The sequence below is a fragment of the Bos javanicus genome, chromosome 17 (assembly GCF_032452875.1).
Source record: "Bos javanicus breed banteng chromosome 17, ARS-OSU_banteng_1.0, whole genome shotgun sequence".
NCBI classification, from domain to species: Eukaryota; Metazoa; Chordata; class Mammalia; order Artiodactyla; family Bovidae; genus Bos; species Bos javanicus.
The window spans coordinates 72,956,635-72,974,715 of record NC_083884.1 but is presented as its reverse complement, the minus strand read 5'-3'; the positions used below and the strand labels follow the sequence as shown (position 1 = coordinate 72,974,715).

Here is an 18,081-nt window from a genome sequence, read left to right as displayed (position 1 = left end):
TTCACAATCCTGCCACCACGCCAGAGATGGCCGTGCCCGCCGCCCTTGCCCACAGGGCCCTGGAGGGTAGGCCAGGCTCCAGGCCCACCGGCACCAACCTCAGTTACCTGCTGGGACCGTTGCAGGTTCAGCCACCGCAGCCGGAGACACAGACGGGCCCAGGGAGACCCAGGGGCACTCAGAGGGGACGCAGGGGGCCCGGAGCACGTGGGGAGGATGCCGTGGGCTCCTGACGGCATCACTGCTGACAGATCAGGCCTCAGGCACGTCGCGCAGAAGGCTGCCTGCGGTGTCCACAGCCCCCACTGTCTACAGACGATGCCACCCCTCCTGACAGCTTCGCCGCGGAGGCTCGGGAGTGCGGCCTGGGAGAGTCTGGTACCAGTAGACCCTCAGCCCAGGGAGAGGGACTGACGGATGACCCAGACGTCACAGTGTCTGAGCCATGTCACCCCAAGTAAAGAGAGGCAGCCCTGAGCCCCTCAAAGACGTTCCCACACCAGGGACCCACAGAGAAGAGACCTGCAGAGCAGGTTGAGACCCTGCACAGCAGAATCTGACACACTAGGGACCCCACACAGTAGGACTGCACATGGTAGGGCTGCACAGTAGGACCACGCACAGTAGGGACACGCACAGCAGGATCCGACACGGTGGGACCGCACACAGTAGGGCCCCACACGGTAGGACTGCACACAGTAGGGCCATACACAGCATTTAGCACCAGCAGACCCAGAGCCCCGACACACAGGTGGTCCTGCTTTCCTCACACAGAGGCGCACGGCCCCGCTGGGGTGACATCTCTCGGCGGTGGCGTCGCAGGCCCCACCTGCTCCAGGTCTGTCGCGGGCGCCCCTCCGGTGGGCACGGGGCACGGGCGGGCATGCTGGGACAGGCGGCTCTCAGGGCCCTGTCCCCAGCCCCGCCCAGACAGAAGCCGGTCCTCAGGACCTGCAGACGGGTTGGAATTCTTCAAGAGCATCTTTAAACAAACAAAGCCCAGAGAAAAGCAAACGCCCCAACACAAACCACATCAAAATAGACGTCTGCGTAGACGCACCGTCTCTTGAGGGGGCCCACAGAGGCCAAGGGGGCACGACTGCCCGGGTGACGTGTACGCTGCCGGGACCCCCAGCCCCAGGCTGCAGCCCCCTCTCAGGGTGGGCATGCCAGGCCAGGCCACACTGGGCGGGAGACGGAGCACCATGGGAACCCTTTACCTCCCCTGGGGTCTGCATCCCCGCTCCCCGGGGAAGCCAGCAGGCAAAGCTTGGGGGAGCCCCTCCAGCCCCCCACCTGTGAAGGTCCCCATGGGCCTGGGACACTGGCACGAGGCACAGACAGCAGCGCCTCGGCAGCCAGGGGGACTGGTCCCCGCTGGGCGGAGGTCCGAGGACCAAGGTGCTGCAGCCCAGCCTGCACCGTGCTGCTGGCGGCCTCCGGGCAGGGGTGCCCACGAGTGGGAACGTGCGCGAGAATGAATGAGGGGGAGGCCCTCCCCTCCTCCCCCAAGCTGAGACCAGGGCACCTGGCACCCCCACACTCTCCTCTGGACCGAGACCCTCCCTGTCCCCGCCTCCATACACTGGCTTGGGGCTCAGGGGGCTGGTTCTGAGCATCCAGGGGACCATCTGCGTGACAAGGCCCAGGCCAGCCCCCGGGACACTCGGGGCCTGTCTCAGGCACAGAATTCCCAGAGCGCCAAAGGTATTTTGAGACAAGGAAGCCCCCATCCCCATGCCCATCCCTTTGAGACAAGCCAGGGAAGGTGTCATGGTGGACGTCTGCAGGCTTACCTGTGACCAGGTGGCCTTATCTCTGCCGCCTGTGCCCGGTGGGGCATCTGAAGGACAGATGCCCAGGGCGGGCACTGCCAAGATCAGGCTCTGGTTCCCCCTGCAGGTCCCAGGAGCATCCTGACCCCAGAGGGTGCTCACACCTGTGGCGGGGCCCACCTGGCCCGTCTCTCAGCACTCTTTGTCTTGCTGGCCCTCAGCAGCTGGCGCGCAGGGACAGGAAACCCAGATGGAGGGAGGGACAGACAGCATTTCCCCTGGGGCAGAGGGGACCCCTGGAGGCTGTGCTGGGGAGGCCGCTGACCCCCAGTTCCTGCGGGCCAGCCAGGGGTCTCCTGGTGCAACAGGATGTCTCCCTGCAGACATTTCCTGTCTGCAGACAGAGACGATGAGGGCAGTGAGGCTGTAGCCAGCACCGGGTGTACACGGCGCCGGGTGTAGACGGCACCGGGTGTACACAGCCCTGCTGTAGCCAGCACCGGGTGTAGACAGCCCCAGTGTAGACAGCACCAGTGTACACGGCCCTGGTGTACACGGCCCTGGTGTAGACAGCACCAGATATATACAGGCCCAGTGTAGATAGCACCGGGTATAGACAGCCCAGGGCTGGTGACTGTATTGCAGAGAGCTGGGTGGGGGAATCTGCCAAGGACAATTCAAGGACAGAGGGACACAGCCAGGGCTGGGCCCAGTCACCAGGGCCAGGGACCCCACAGATCCCCTCAGCCTGGGGGTGCTGGCAAGAGCCCCCCACTGATTTACGGCGGCCCCTGGGAGGGAGCTGTGGCTGCGGAAGCCTTGTTCTTGCCCCCTCCCCCTCGTTGGGGGTCAGCAGGCTGGGGTGCGCGGTTCTCAGCTGGTTTCCAGATGGGCCGGTGGAGAGGTGTCTGGAGGGGCGCCCAGGGTGGGGGGTCGGTAAAGGGACCCTGCTTTGTCTCTGCGGTCGGTCGTCTCACGGCTCTAGGCCCGTCTCTGTCACACGGAGCCCCCTTCCCGACGACCGCCCCGGTGGGGGGCTGGGCTCTGGTGATTTATCACCCGCTGCCTGTCCTCCATCGGAAACGCCGGGGGTGGGCGCAGACGGTGCGCTGAGCTATGGGCCCCCAGGGCCCCGCCACCCACACCAATGTTGTTGCTCCGTCTGGGCGGCGGGCCCACCCCCAGCACGACCAGGGCCTGGCCCCCAGCCCTTCCCGGGGCCTCGTCCGCGGGACCCTCGGAGCTCGCGCCCAGCGGGCGGCGGGTCCCTCCGCAGGCTGGAGGGCCGCGGGGACCGCGCTCCGCCGCCGGCCTGGTCGAGAGGTGCCCCTATCCGTGGGCACCCGGCGGGCGGCGAAGCCAGCCTTTTACGGTCCCCTCCGCACGCCCCCGCAGCCCCCGCCTGCGGGCGCACACAGCAGGGACTCAGTAAGTGCTCACCGAGCCAAAGAGCGGCGGACGGCCGCGCCGCAGGCTCACTGGGCTGAGTCCCGGGCCACTGCCGCCGGCGGAAGAAGCCCCTTATCTTCCCGCAACCGCGACCGGCTGTCGATGTGTGTGGGGGGCGCCCTCGCCCTGCCCCGCCCCCACCGGAGCGCCCTGCGGACCCTGAGGCCGCCCAGTCCTGCTCTGCGTCCCGCGCCCCTCCATCCCCCCGCACCCCTCCATTCCCCCCGCAACCCCTCCATCCCCGCGCGCCCCTTCATCCCCCCACGCCCCTCCAATCCCCCGCGCCCCTTCATCCCCCACGCCCCTCCAATCCCCCGCGCCCCTTCATCCCCCGCGCCCCTCCAATCCCCCGCGCCCCTTCATCCCCCCACGCCCCTCCAATCCCCCGCGCCCCTTCATCCCCCACGCCCCTCCAATCCCCCGCGCCCCTTCATCCCCCACGCCCCTCCAATCCCCCGCGCCCCTTCATCCCCCGCGCCCCTCCAATCCCCCGCGCCCCTCCATCCCTCGCGCCCCTCCAATCCCCCGCGCCCCTCCATCCCCCCGCACCCCTCCATCCCCCCGCAACCCCTCCATCCCCCCGCACCCCTCCATCCCCCCGCAACCCCTCCATCCCCCCGCACCCCTCCATTCCCCCCGCAACCCCTCCATCCCCGCGCGCCCCTTCATCCCCCCACGCCCCTCCAATCCCCCGCGCCCCTTCATCCCCCGCGCCCCTCCAATCCCCCGCGCCCCTCCATCCCTCGCGCCCCTCCAATCCCCCGCGCCCCTCCATCCCCCCGCGCCCCTCCAATCCCCCGCGCCCCTCCATCCCTCGCGCCCCTCCATCCCCCCGCAACCCCTCCAACCCCCCGCGCCCCTCCAATCCCCCGCGCCCCTCCATCCCCCCGCAACCTCTCCATCCCCCGCGCCCCTGGGCTCCTGCGCCCCGCGCCGTCCTCCGCCCAGTGTGCCCCGCGGGGGCCATTCGGCGGGTCGCGAGCGCCCTCTGCTGCCGGGCTGAGGCCGCGCTCCGGGGAGGACCGGCCGTGGCATCTGCCCTTTTCAGGGACGAAAACACCGAGGTTCCGCGCGCTTCTCAGGGCTGTGTCCGGCTGGGCCGCCGCCTGGCCTCGCAGGGACTCAGCGCTCTAGGCACCCCCTCGGTCGTCCTCCAGTCGCCAGGATGTGGCTTGAGCGTCGGGGCGGCCCGGGGTGGTGCGCCACGTGTCTGGGCAGAGTAGGCCAGGATGCAGGGCAGGGAGGCCTTGGATACTCTGGAAAGAGTGGCAGCAGGAAGCTCGTGCCTGCCCCGGGAAGAGCCCGGCCTTGCTCTGAGGCTGCCCACCACCCCAAGAAACTGGGGACCAGTGTGGTCAGAGGACTGGAGCTGCAGGGCAAAGGGGCCCGTAATTGCCCACCTGGGGGCTGCAGGCATGAGGGGCCAGCAGGGCTGTTCCCATCTGGATGGAGTCTGAGCCCTGGGGGGACCAACCTGTCAGTGGGGAAGGCACCCTGGGGCAGGGTATCCTCCCTGAGACGGAGAAAGGGACACAGAGGCCCGGGGCTGGCAGAGGGGCTGTGCTCCCCCCATGCTCTGGGCTGGTCAGGGCCCCCAGCTGGGACCACGCCCCTTCGCCACACCCCAGAGGCTGAGGCCCCAGGGTCTGTGTGTGGAGTGTCAGCTTAGGGTAAGGGCCGGCAGCCCTTGGTGGTCAGTACCATGGCCGGAGCCCCTAGAAATCACGGGGAATTGGCAGGAGGGCAGGGCGAGCCTGGAGTAACCACGAGGTTCTGCTGCCCTGTTGTCTGAGGGGGAAGTTCTTCCTCGGATCTGACCACACCATGATGCTGGCCTTTTCCTCTGTCAGAAGATCCAGGCTTCCGCAGCCCCCGGCCCCCGGGACCACCACACCCACCCCCTCAACAGGACACTGGCTGGGAAGCTGGGCTCCTGCTCACCACTGGTCACTCCCAGCTCCTGCTGGGACCTGTCCCATAGCCCAGGGAGGCCTCCCTGTCTTAGCTTGAGGTCACCTAGGAGCCCCCAGGCCCCTTTCTCTGGGCCCTGCATTTGCCCCACAGAGGCCTCAGCGAGGAGGAGAGGGGATCCCTGGGGCCTGGTCTCAGCTCTGCTCCCAGGGCAGCTACGGAGAAAGCTCTGCGGCCCAACAGGGAGAACCCGCCCCCCTCAGAGTCGGGTTTCTTGCTGTGGAAAGAAGGGGTGACACCCCATCCCTGCACTGCAATGGGGCTGAGTTTAGGGGGTGGCTTGTGTACCTTGCACGATGACTATTACCTCTGACCCCCACCAGGGCTCCGGGCCACTCCCTGGGGGGCAGGGGGCATTTCTTTGTGCAGAAGGGGCCGCTATCCCAGATCTGGTGATAAGCCTGGATGGACAGCGGACAGTCAGCTGCAGCCCACAATGGGCCGGATGCCACGCACCTGCCCACAAAGGAGGGGATGGCTCCCACCTCACGTCCCACCGGCAGCCCCGAGATAGCATCGGCCCGGCCGGAGGGCCATCCGTCTTGTCCCACAAAGGCTGAGACAAAGACCGTGTCAGTGGCAGCCTCCCCGACCGGGTCAGTGGGGCCAGGGGCCTTCCTGGGCCTGGGAGCCGGGGCTCAGGCCCCAGGCTCCTCATCAGCGGCCTACATTGTTCACAGGGCCAGACAGGTGGGGGCCACACCTAGAGCGGAAGTGGGGAAAGCATCGCTGTCTCTCTGGGGCCGCCAGGTCCAGCTTGGCAGCCTGAGCCACGCTGGGGCACATACTCAGGATTTTCCAGGCCCTGGTGGCTCGGCCTGGACCCAGGGCTGGGATGGGGGAGACCAGGGCCTGAGAAGCAGTCAGGAGTGGTCTCCTGCAGGAGGTGGCAGCCAGCTGGAGGACACGATTCAGAGACCCTGCAACCCCCTGTGCCTCCTCACTCCTGCAGGGAGCTTCTGTGGACCCCAGCTCACAAGGCTCACCCTGTCCTTACCTGCTCTCCAGATCTTCTCACTCAAATGCCCAGGAAGGTCCTGCTGGGGCCCCTGACTGCCCTCACCATCCCTGGTCCAAAGCACTCCTGATGCTTTGGGGAGCCTCACACCCTGAACCATCCTTGGAGCCACCTGGCAGACCCGCCCTGGCAGCCAGAAACCTCCACTCCAAGCACGTGCTTTCGGCACATGCTCCGCCCGTGGGGCTCCTACTGTCCCCACACTGTCCTCACCCCCACCCCCCCCCAGGTGGGCACTGTCCTTCCAGCCCTTCCACACCTCCCCACTTGAACTTTGGGGAGAGTCGGGGGGTGGGGGGCAAGTTCGCTCACTGCCCCCACCCCATGTTCCCCGACCAGGAGGTGATATGGAGGTGTATGAACTGCCATGTGGGAACTCCTCCCTCCTCGGAGCTCTTTCTGGGTTTGGGAAGGGGATTCCGCGGCACACGGTGAAGATCGGTCGGGTGGGGAGCAGGGTTTATTGGCAGCGTAGACAGCGTGGGGGGGGGGGTGGTCCTCGGTCCAAGTCCAGGCATGGGTGCGTGTGGCCAGCGGCGGCGCAGCAGTCGGGCCCCTGCGCGGGGCCGCCGGGGAGGCAGGTCTGGGAGATCTTGAGGACGGGGGAGGGGGCCCAGCCGCACGGTTCAGCGCCAGTCGCTCGGCTCGGGGGTCGCGCGCTCGGCGGCCAGCGGCTCGCTCAGCGGCCTCCGGCGCGTGGCGCGGGCGCGCAGGCTCCGCAGGCGGCACAGCAGCAGCGCCAGCAGCAGCGCGTGCAACAGCCCGAGGACCAGCAGCAGGAGCTGCGCCGCCAGCGCCCCGCGGCAGAGCGCACCGGGCGCGCAGGTGGCGCGCAGCTCGTCCTCCGCCAGGTAGGGTAGCAGGCGGCCCCGCAGCGCGGGGGGCGCGGCGCAGCGCAGGTCGCGGTAGGGCTCGCGCTCGGGCCGGCCGGCGAGCCAGGCCCGCAGCGGCACCAGGTGGCAGTCGCAGCGCCAAGGGTTGGCGCCCAGGTGCGCGGCGCGCAGCACCGGCAGCGCGTCCAGCAGCCCGGGCGGCAGCGCCGTCAAGTTGTTGCCGGTCAGCACCAGCTCGGTCGTGTCCGGCGGGAAGACGGCCGGCAGCGAGGCCCACGTCAGCCCGCGGCGCCCGCAGTCCACGCGCGTACCCGCGCAGCGACACGGGGCGGGACAGCCCGCGGCCGAGCGGCCCGGCGGCGCGAGCAGCAGAAGCAGCAGGCTCAGCGCCCCGCGCAGCCCTGGAAGGGAAGCGCCGCGGTGAGCCCGGCCCGCGGGGTCCCGGGCGGCATCGCCACCGCCCGCGAGCCTTTCCACCCGCCCGCCGGCTGGAAGGGTCCTCCGGGTCTGGCCCGAACTGCTCTGACTGCAGCCCAGAGGATTGAGAGCCTCCCTGCCAGATGTCCTCGGGGAGCGCGCGGCCTGGGCAGACCCTAGACTCACCGAAGCCCATGGCGAGAGGTCGGCGACCGGGCGAGCTCTGGAGCTCCGGGCGGTGGTCGCAGGACCGGGCGATAAGGCCTCCCCGCCCCTCCCCTCCCCGGCCCTGGTGCGCCTGCCGAACCGACCACAACGCGGCCACCCCGCCAGAAATAACCCAGAGGTCGAGCCGCCAGCACAGATAGAGCGCTATCGCCAGGTTGCCGGCCGACCGAGCTTCCGGCCCCTCGCTCCCGGGGCGCACAGACCATGCGGACACCCTCTTCGACGTTCACCAACATTGTTCTCCTGTCACCAGGACAGGGTGCAGCATTCACAACAGAACACACTGGAGAATGGGGCTCGGGGCCAGGGATCATGCGGGTGGAGGGACGGGGACCAGGGACTCAGGAACCCAGAGCGACAGTGCTGCTGGGCAGAGCGGGCCTCCCGCCCCTGATGGGCAAAGGGTGGGCCAGGGGCGGGGGAAGCCAGTTTGCCGACCACCCGCTGCTACTGGAGCCCCCCCCCTCCCCCGCCCGGGACCAGGCCAGGCTATGGGGGAGGGTCGCGGGCATTCACTGCGAAGCCCAGCCACATTACGGTCGCCTGCAGCCAGCTGACCTCCTTAGGTCAGGAGGGAGCCTAATCACTTCCGCTCCCAACCTGTGCACAGAGGTGCCTGGTGAGTGGGGTAAGGGGTAAGAAGGACCCACGGGGGCCCAAAGGGAGGCTCCGGAGTCGGGAAACAGGCCAGGGTCCCGGGGATCGGCCCCCCACCCCCACTCTGCCTCGGCTCTCCCGCCCATGAAAATGGGGCCTGGAGTCAATTCAGTGACCTTCCGGTTGGGGGCAGACCTCACAAGTGACCACCCAACTTAGATCCAGCGCCCCAAAGCCAGAGAGGTCTGGATGTGGGGGGGCCAACGTCCACGCCCCTGGGAAGCAGATACAAACGAGGGGAGGGGTCGATGCTGAGAATAAATTAGGGTTGGCTGGGGGCTGTGACCCAGCGTCTCTGAGAACAGGAGGGAAAAAAAACCAGGTCTGGGCCACTCTGGGGTTGGGGGTCGCGCCCGGGCCTATGGGCGATCCAGATGAATCCGGCGTCGAGTCCAGGCCCGTCGGGGTCCGGGGGTGGGAAGGGCCAGCCCGGAAGCCGGCAGTATAGTTATGGCACGTGGGGCTGCGGCGGGGTCACTGGTCCTGCATCTGCTGCTTCATTTTCTGCAGCATCTCTTGCATCCGCCTTAGCTGGGGGCGGGGCAGGAGCGGCAGGGGGCGGTGTGAGGGAGCGGTGGGCGGGGCCTGCCCCCCTAGCCCAGCCTGGCTCCGCCCCACCCCGCCCACCCAGCCTGGCTCCGCCCCCCCACTCCCCGCCCACCTCCTCATCTTTCATCCTGATGAGCTTTTCAGTCTCAGCGTCTGGCGTGGGCAGTGGCAGGATGGGTATGGGGCTCTCCATGCGGCTGTCCTGCGTCAGCTTGCTGCAGGGTGGACACCGGGGACAAGGCTGCTGGAGGCCGGGCTGACCCTCGCCACCAGCACGGCCCTGCGACTCCCGCACCTCCAGGCGGGGACTGGGGGCGGGCGGGGCGGGGGCGCGCACCTGGTCATCTGCTGGATGCAGTGCGCGCGGTAGTTCTCGTAGTGCACATCGCAGGTCACGTCCTTGAGGTCATGCATGTGCGTGCGGATTAGCATGTTGCGAAGCTTCACGAAGTCGCAGTGCGCCTGGTTCTCCACTGCGGGCAGGGGTGGCCGGTGAGTGGGCCACCGGCCCACGGGAGCCTTCCCACCCAAAGGCTGTGCCCCAGGCCTGGACTCACCCTCCACGATCCCCCAGGGGTACAGACGCCCCCGGACCCGCTGCCCCTTGGCCTCCACCACCGTGTTGCTGCCGATAACAGCGAAGGGTGCGCTCTCCTGGGGGGGGGGGGGCAGGTGCAAGGGCTCATGCCCAGTTAGCATAGGTGTGAGGTCCACAGTACAAGAGGGGCATGGGCACGCCTCCAGTGTCCCCAACAATAACCTCTCCCCAAAGAGATCCTGTTATCCCCACCTTGGGCCTCTCTGTTGCCAGCTGAAGCCAGAGCTGGTGCCCCTTACATGGAGAGCTTTTGCCAGGATGTGCCCAATCAGATGTACCCTCCCCGCCTGGCACCCTCCCCCTCCTTCCCCAGAGCGGAGCCTGTGCCGGCTGTTAGTGATACCCCTGCTGACTTTGGGGTGAAGGGCCCACCCTGGTCCTGGCCTAGTGGCCACTTGTCCCCAGCTTGGCTTCTCCATCACCACTCAAAGCCACCTCCCTCCCCCAGAGCTCAGGACTCTGTGAGTCGGGGCATGCACAGGCCTGGGGTACGAGAAGGGGGCTGAGCGCAGGGCCAGGGTGGGGCCTGGCCAATGACTGTGCCCTCATATTCTGGCAAGCACTCCATGACCCATGAACCACACGGGACCCAAACCACACTGGCCAGCTGGGACCTGAGCCACCCCCAGCTAAGACTCTACAGCCTGGATGAAAGTCTCACGCCACCCCCCCCAGCCCCGCCCCCCGCCCCAGGTCAGACCAGGGCCCTAGCGCTCCTCTAGACCCGCTGTAGCGTGGCCTCTGGGGTCCCCCAAGCGCTGCAGGCTCACCTTCAGTTCCCGGTCCTGCTGCTTGAAGTCTTCATCCTCGTCCGAGTCGCACTCAGGAAACTGGTACACGTGGATCCCAAACTTGTCGATCTCTTCCCGGATCTGCAGCCAGCGAGGACTGTCAGGGGAGGGGCCAGCAGCCTCAGTCCCCTCTGAGCCCCGCACAGACCCCCCAGGCCTGCAGGCTCACCCGCTCTTTCAGCTTCCGGATCTCCCCTGGGACGAGACAGTCGGCCTTGGCGATGAGGGGCACGATGTTCACCTTCTCGTGCAGGGCCTTCATGAAGCCCACGTCCACCGGCCGCAGCCTGTGAGGGGCCGGGGTGAGGGGCTTGAGGGGTGGGGTGGCGGGAGGGGGTGCCTGAGGAACGGGCGGGCCAGGCCCCCTGGCCCGGGCAGCCACCTACCCGTGCCCGAAAGGGGAGATGAAGTACAAGCAGCAGTGCACCCGGTTGTCCTGGATGTTCTTGCGGTTGAGGCCGCTCTCGTCCCGGAAGTACTGCTCGAACTGCTGGTCCACATAGTCGGTGATGGGCTTCCAGCTGGGGGCAGGGGGCACGTGAGGCCAGCCGGGCTGGGAGCCGGAGGCTAGGCCAGCCCAGGCAAGCCTTCCTCACCACTCAGAGTTGTTGACGGCGTCCCCGAAGCCCGGTGTGTCCACGATGGTGAGCTTCAGCTTCACCCCCTTCTCTTCAATGTCCACCGTATGCTTTAGGATCTCAACCGTCTGGCTGATGCGTTCTGGGGCAGGGATGGTTTAGAGTGGCCTCTGCAGCCCTGACTCCTACGCCCGGGCACCCCAGACACTCCCAGGTTACGTGGCCTGGTGGTGGTCTGGACCCACGCTTCAGGGACAGAGGATCGGGGCTGGACCTGGAAGGAGCCCTTGAAAGGCTCACCCAGCAGGGGGTGTGGGGCCCACTCACCCTCGGCACTCAGCAGTTTCCGCTCCTTGTAGAGGTCGGTCAGGAAGAGGCTGTGGACCAGTGTGGACTTCCCCAGGCCTGACTCCCCTGCCCACAGATGCAGTGGGGAGGTCAGGTCCCAGGCCCCAGACAGAGCATGGCTGCCCGTGCCCCTGCCCGCCCTGGGGCCTGGGCCACTCACCGGCCACCATGAGCGTGAAGTCGAAGCCCTTCTTCACAGACTTGCGGTGCACCTGGTTGGGCAGCGTGGCGAAGCCCACGTACTGCTTGTCGACGTCCTGGCGGGGGTGGGGCAGGTCAGGGGCACGCTCCTGTTCCTGGAGCAGCCCCGGCCCCTGCCCCTACCGGGCTCAGGCCAGGGGGGCAGCAGGGCAGAGTCCCCCGGGAGAGTGGCATCTCAGTGGCAGCAGCAGGCGAGGGTCTGTGGGCAAAGGCCCCCCCTGAGGTGGGAGGCAGGTGGGCCTGGAGGGTGGTGGTGCCCTCAAGGGCTTCACAGACGCCAAGTCAGTGCCTGGAGCAGGGGCAACAGGCACATCCAGCGAGGCCAGTGTCCTTGGGTGGGGGGCAGAGGGCACCAGGACCCGGACCCCTCAGACGTGCCCAAGGACCTCCGAAGCTGGAGAAGCCCCCACCTCAATACTCACCCCTCCGCGAAAGTAGAGGGTGGGAGGCCCCATCTGGCCTCGATCCAGCCGCGGGGGCGGCTGGCGGCAGCGACTGCGGGGCTGCGGCTATTTATAGACAGCAGCCCCCGGCCTCCCTGTGGCCCCGTGCACAGCCCAGGACCCCAGGACCCTGCGGCCCCCGTCATATCCCCAGTCCGGGCACCGGGGTGGGCGCGCGCTGACCCACTTTCCGCGCCCCACTCCACACACACCTTGAGCCGCCTCTGGGCCTGGGTCCGCGGCGACAGCAGCGGCTCCACCAGGCGGTCCTGGGGTGCTGCCAGCGAGTCCATCCCCGCCAGCCTGGGACCGTGCGGGCCACGCTGGGGCCCAGAGGGTCAGGCCCGCCCGCCGCCAGGCGTGTTCTCGCCCCCGGGGCGCACGGACGCGGGCACCGGGGCCCAGGGCGGGGCAGTGCTCACGCGATGCGCGACCCCGAGGTCCCCCTCGAGCCGCGGGTCCGGCCCCAGACGGCCAGCCCCGGGCACAAGTGGGTCCCTGCGCCGGACGGGAGCGCGCGGTCTCCGGGAGACAGTCGCCTGGAAATGAGGCCGCGCGGGCGGAGCCATGGGAGCGGAGGAGGGCAGGGCCCAGCTCGGCAGGCAGGCGGCTGCGCGCGGAGCGGCGCGGCTCGGGCCGTCAGCCCCGCGACTGCACGGCGGGGGCTGGTCCACGGCGGGTCCGCGCCGCCGCGCCCGCCGCCAGAGGGAGCCCCATCCACGCGCTCCAGCCCGGCCCCCCGAAACTCCCCACAGACGCACCCCTCCCTGCGCGCCCCGCCCCCCGCATGTGTCCGGAGAATGTTTACCGCCGCGGCCGCCGAGACCAGCGGGGAACCTGCGAGGGCAGAGACCCGCTCCCCACCCAGGCCCGCGTCGGGCGGGAGGGGGCGGTCAGAGCCCTAGATGCCGCCCCCCATCCCCTCTGCAAACGCGGAAGCTGTGGCCCGTGCGTAGCTCCCCAAACCCGCCGGCCAGCCCTGCTGGCCAGACAGCTACTGCCAGCCGAGGGGGGCTGATGGAGCGGACCCCTTCCCGGGGGGCACTCTGTCTTAGCTTCCACCCTGCCCTCACCCCCCAGGATTGGGCAATAGGGGGCCTGGGGGGCTCTGGCTAGCTCCGCCCTCTCGCCTGTGAGCCCCCAAACCCAGCCTCTCCCCAACCCCACAGGCCCCCACCGGAGTCTGAATAGGCCAGACCAATGGGAAGGAGCTGAGCATCCAAAGAGGTGGACCCGCTGTGAACTCCGTCAGTAGGGCTGGGAGGCCCCCACACCCCCACCCACCCTCCCTTCCTAGCTCCCTGCTTAAGAAGCCTCTGTACCCCCGGCCAGGCCGGAGCTGCTGCCATGGGGCCTGGAGGCCTCTGGCACCTGGGGAGGAGGGGTGGGTCCACTTCTGGGAACAGGAGCGCCTTTCATCCAAGAGGATGGGGGGGGTGGTGCACAGGCCACAGCCCGGCCCCCCGCCCTGGCTCCAAGAAAGCACCCGCCACGTGGACCTGTGGGGGGCCTCAGGGCTGAGTATCCCCCAGCCTCCAACCCCAGGCGCCGCCTTAGACATGGCTGCTAGGACCAGCTCCTGCCGGGCGGATAAGCTGATGTCTCGGGCCTAGGGCACCTCCGAGGACAGAGCGGGCCTGGCCGCATCTCCCCACAGCCTGGGGCCTGAAGGGTGCACTGCCCAGACGGCCTCGGTTTGCCCGCTGGTAAGGCACAGCCTCGGGAGGCCCGGGACCAGGGCCAAGCCCAGCCCCTGCCAGCCCAGCCCGCGTCCCACCTCACCTGCACAGGGCTGGGGATTCCCTGGGGGTCCCCAAGCAGAGGGCCCTGCCGCCCGCTTTGTCTGGTCCTCAGACACTGCTGAGGACTCCTGGAGCCGCAGACGTGCCGCGCCCACCTCCTCCCCACCGCCTGGTGCCTGATGCTCTCGAGGCGTTTTCATTCTTAGAATCTCCCCGTCAGCTCTGGGAACAGGAGCCAGAGCCAGTGGAGCCACCACTTTCGCTGAGAGGGGGTGCAGTGGGGGAGGGCACAGGGGACCACCAGAGCCCCCCACCCAGTGCCTAAGGTGGTGGGCACGGAGGGGTCCATAGAGTCCCCCTCTTTCCTGGAGGGGCAACAGGCTGAGGCTCAGAACACCAACAGTGGAACAGTGAAGACCCACGGGGAGCCTGCCCCAAACGCCTGGCTCCTGGCCCCGATCCCGGGGGGAAGCTACACCCCACCCACATCACGGCCTCTGACTCGTGCCCCAGGGGCAGGCATGGGTGAGGCCGGTCCTAGCTGAGCTCCAGGTGGGGCAGACACCGGCCTAGCGGGGCTGGAGCCCCAGCAGAGGACCCCAAGCGTCTGCAGGCCCTGGAGCAGGGGGGCTGGTCTCCCGGGGCTTCCCCTGTCTCTCCCTGAACAATGGCAGGCTGGCGGGCTGGCCCTGCATCTCCTGCATTGTTCGATCCGCAGCACGGGCAGGCAGCTCCCGGCCCCGGCTCCCCGGGGAGCCCCTCGCTGGCAGGGTGAGGATGAGAGGCCCCTCCCCACAAGCCTCACCCAGCCCAGGGCACAGCCCTCGACTTCCAGCCCCAGCCCCACCTGCCAGGCTGCTCCGCCCGCCTGCTGCACCTGGGCCAATACTGCGGGGTTCCACCCAGGGTGTGAACCCCCATCCCTGACGAGGGTTGCCAAGGCCACCCTGGTGCCTGAGTCGGCCTTCCTGTTCTGCCCAAAACACGGCTGCGCTTGAGCAGAGAGACCTCAGCCAGTGGGGCTGCCCCAGGGCCCCAAGCTCCCCAGATGCGCCCCTCTCCATTGGGTCACCTCGATATTTAAACCTGACCTCAGCCAGGTTAGCAGTGGGTGTCCAGGTGGCCTCCTGTCCAGCCCTGTGCACTTGGAGGGTGGGGGTCCAGGCCGGCCCTTGGGTGAACCACTTTGTACCCCCTAGGTCTGAAGATCCGTGCTGGGCAGGGGGATGACTCAGACCAGGCCCTGGAGGCTCCCAGTCTGGGGGAGAGGCACCAGGTCAGCCCACTCACATCGCTCAGTGGGAAGAGGATGCAGAGAAGCTGGGTGGGGTGGCCCGAGCAGCCGCCCACCCTCTCTGTGTGGGGCCGCTCTGGGACGGCCCTGGCTGCTGGACACAGACCCCTCCCCCCGCCCCTGGCCTTCCATGACCAGGGGCTCCCTCAGGACCCCCAGCACGCGGTCTCGGGCCAGTTCAACAAGGAGAGGCCGGCGCTGGACCAGTGGGAGGGGGCACCCGGCCCATCCCCCATCGGGGAGGGGCCCACGCCGCGCAAGCCAGGGTCAGGATCCAGGACCCCGGCACGGCCCCGGCGGCACCCGGGCTGACGATCGGCTATCGCGACAGGGCGGGATGACGGCGGGCGGGGGCGGGGTCGCGCCGGGGCGCCGCGGGTTGTTGGCACAATGGGTGACTGCGGGCCGAGTGAGCGGCGGCGCACGCGTACCTGCTTGTCCTCTGCGGGTGCGGGTCGGGTCGGGGGTCGGGTCGGGGTCCAGGGCCGGCCGGCGGGCGGGAGAGAGACCGAGACACGCGATGAGAGGCGCGCGGGCGGCGGGGACAAAGGCGCGCGCGCGCGCGGGCGGGCGGGCGCCGGGCTCACCTGGGGTCGCCAGCTTGCTCTTGTACCGCAGGCCTGTGCTCATGGTGGCCGCCGGGGGGACGTGCGCGCGGGCGGGGCGGCGACGAGCCGAGGCCAAGGCCGGGCTGCGGGGTGACCGGCCCCTCCGCGCCGCCGCCCGCCCCGCCCGCGCGCCCGCCAGCCAATCGGCGCCCGCCGCGCCCACGCGCGACCCGGCGCGGCCGGCGGGGGCGGGGACCCGGGCGCCCCACCGCCCCGCGCCCGCGGCCTGGGGCGACGCCCTCCCTTCCCGCCGGCCGGGCGCCGGGGCACCCGAGACCCGCACTGCGCCCGGCCCCCGTGACCGCGGTCGCTGTCCACCCCGCCTCCTCCCTGCCCAGGGCCCCCGGCCCCACAACACCGTCCCTGCCCGATCCCCGGCCCCTTACCCAGACCCCGGCTCTGACTCCTCCCCCCTCATGGGACCCCCGTCCACACCTGACCTCTGATCATCCTTGGTGTGCCCCCCGTAAAGCCCGCCCCAGAGGCTCGGGCCTCATACATGCTCCACCACCGCGCTGGCCTGGCAGGCTCTGCCCAGCTGAGGTCAGGGCATGCCCCCCCCCCCAACTCATCAGGATGGATGCCAGGGGCTTTGGCCTGCAGAGCCCCACTCCTAGCCCTGTCCGGGCAGAAAGCCTGATGCCTGGCGCGAGGCCAGCCCGGCTCCTCTCCGGCAGCTGCTGGTGGCTGTACCTGGCTCTGCGAGTGCACACACCTGGGCAGCCGGTCCGCCCCAGTTCTGGGATCCTTGGTAAGGGGTGAGGGTGAGCTGCCACCCCAGTGCCCTGTGCTCTGCACACCCGCAGGTGGACCCGCTGAGACCACCCTGAGAAGGGGCCCCCGGGCGCTGTGAAGGCGGGCCAGGGTCTGCACCCTACGTAGGCTGAGGTCTCCCCAGGCGGGGTGCCTCCTGTCTCTTTCGGTCACTGCCACACTCCTAGCGACACTCCCAGGTGCCCTCAGCCTGGACCCCCCCCGGGAGCGCCCCCCCAGGAGGCACGTCTGGGGCTCTCAGTCCCTCAGGGAGGGACGTCAGGCCTGTGGTCAGCAGCCCCCCAGGTGAGGGCCCCTCCACAGGCAGGAAGCCCCATCCTGTCCCACCCTCCTGCGCCCTTGGGCCCTCTGCTGGCCTGTTGGCTCTGCCATCTCTGAGCGCCGGCACTGGGCAGACTGTGTCCCCTCTCAGTGTGAAAGTCAGGGGGGCAGTACCTTCACTGCTGCCCGCTGGTCGGGGTCCCCTCCCCGGGCCCCCGCCCAGTCCAGCACGAGGTGTGGGGCCAGCGGGTTTGGAATTCAGGACTTTCACCCGCTCACAGATGACCTGACGCCTCACGGGGCCCCGGGGCTGTGCCTTGAAATTCTCGTGCTGAGGGACTTCCCAGTGGCCCGAGGTCGAGACACCGTGCTTTCACTGCAGGGGGCTCGGGTTCCATCCCTGGTTTGAAGCTAAGGTCCCCCCATGCCACGCCGCCAAAAGACATACGAAAAAAATGTTTTTAAGATTTTGGTAGTGAAACGCAACTGTTCCCATGAACTGGAATAAATAAAGACCACGGTAAACGTGTATGTTGGTTTAGGACTGGCTTTGTCACCAGAGTTTGACAACCTTTCTTTCAGAGTTTTAGGGAGTTCGGGATTGTGGATAAAGGCGTGGGGCCAGAGGGGACACTTGGAGTGCGAGGCAGGACTTCTGAGCCTTCACCAGCCCTGGGGGCCTCTGTGGAAACCCCATCTCAGGGCACCTGGAGCTTAGCAAAGCGGTCCCGTCCGCCAGTGAGAAGGTGAAAGTGAAGTTGCTCAGTCGAGTCCGACTCTTTGCGACCCGTGGACTATAGCCCACCAAGCTCCTCTGTCCATGGGGTAGAGAGAAAGGACATGGCCTCCATGGCAGTGAGAAAGGACACTTCAAAAGTCAGCACCAACTGGCCCAGGCAAGCCTGAGACGTGGAGAACGGGCTAAGCTGCCCTGTCCTGGGGGTCTGGGAGGGGCTCCAGGCAGCCCCAGGTCAGGGAGTTGGAACTCAGCCCTGAGGGGACCAGACTGCTGGAAGGGCCTAGCTTGGCAGATTACAGGTTTTAAAACAATCTTGTAGACAAGAGGCAGGGAGGGGTGGGACACCACAGAGGCAGCTCTTTTCTCATCTATGTGTGCTCCAGGGGAGGGTGGGGTCAGCAAAGGTGGGCTGCAGCCCAGTCTTGGGCCTGGAGCTGATGGCAGAGGACTCCCGAGGGCAGGCCTGGGTCAGGCCTCTGGTGAAACGCCCAGGGGTGAGCGAAACACCCCGGGCTGCGGGGTGGGAAGCGGGTAGGGTCTGCTCCCCTCTAACCCGGCCGTGAGTCCAGGGGACACCCCAAATCCTGCCACAGATGCAGGGGCTGCCGCTCCAGCTGAGAGACTCTGAGCGACAGATCACAGCTCCGCTGCCTGAGCAAGCGTGTAGGCTCCGGCCAGTGATTCACAGGCCCGTCTTCTGCTCTGCCAGGTGGGATGGCAGGGGGGCCTCTTCCAGTTTCTCCAGCCTGGATGCTGCCAACTGACCACCTGGTGCAACCCTTCCACGGCCCCTGCCCACCGCAGGTC

At 68.4% G+C, this 18,081-nt stretch overlaps 2 protein-coding genes across 3 annotated transcripts; both read right to left on the bottom strand.

Moving 5' to 3' along the window:
- Positions 1-6,655: 6,655 nt before the first annotated feature.
- Positions 6,656-7,927, bottom strand: GP1BB (glycoprotein Ib platelet subunit beta). The gene is made up of 2 exons (XM_061383867.1): positions 7,895-7,927; positions 6,656-7,835 (listed from the first exon to the last, which is right to left on the bottom strand). Exons 1-2 carry the CDS (start codon positions 7,925-7,927, stop codon positions 6,840-6,842), a joined length of 1,029 nt encoding a protein of 342 aa, XP_061239851.1. The 3' UTR covers positions 6,656-6,839.
- SEPTIN5 (septin 5) lies at positions 7,910-15,584 on the bottom strand. 2 transcript variants are annotated; one of them, XM_061385700.1, is made up of 12 exons: positions 15,480-15,584; positions 15,324-15,334; positions 11,373-11,469; positions 11,192-11,278; positions 10,883-11,006; positions 10,673-10,807; positions 10,456-10,573; positions 10,266-10,367; positions 9,455-9,551; positions 9,235-9,370; positions 9,010-9,112; positions 7,910-8,879 (listed from the first exon to the last, which is right to left on the bottom strand). In XM_061385700.1, exons 1-12 carry the CDS (start codon positions 15,520-15,522, stop codon positions 8,823-8,825), a joined length of 1,110 nt encoding a protein of 369 aa, XP_061241684.1. In that variant the 5' UTR covers positions 15,523-15,584; the 3' UTR covers positions 7,910-8,822. The 2 variants fall into 2 exon arrangements, with proteins under 2 accessions (XP_061241684.1, XP_061241683.1); XM_061385699.1 differs by lacking the exons at positions 15,324-15,334; positions 15,480-15,584 and adding an exon at positions 12,069-12,557.
- Positions 15,585-18,081: the final 2,497 nt, after the last annotated feature.

Bases quoted from the DNA above. Each gene is read 5' to 3' on its own strand.
- GP1BB (XM_061383867.1), bottom strand. From the start codon at position 7,927: ATGTTGGTGAACGTCGAAGAGGGTGTCCGCATG. The intron at 7,836-7,894 runs GTCTGTGCGCCC...ACCTGGCGATAG, and splicing joins TCGAAGAGGGTGTCCGCATG to CGCTCTATCTGTGCTGGCGG.
- SEPTIN5 (XM_061385699.1), bottom strand. From the start codon at position 12,149: ATGGACTCGCTGGCAGCACCCCAGGACCGCCTGGTGGAGCCGCTGCTG. The intron at 11,279-11,372 runs GTGAGTGGCCCA...ATCTGTGGGCAG, and splicing joins CTTCACGCTCATGGTGGCCG to GGGAGTCAGGCCTGGGGAAG. The intron at 9,113-9,234 runs GTGCGCGCCCCC...TCCACCCTGCAG, and splicing joins TGCATCCAGCAGATGACCAG to CAAGCTGACGCAGGACAGCC.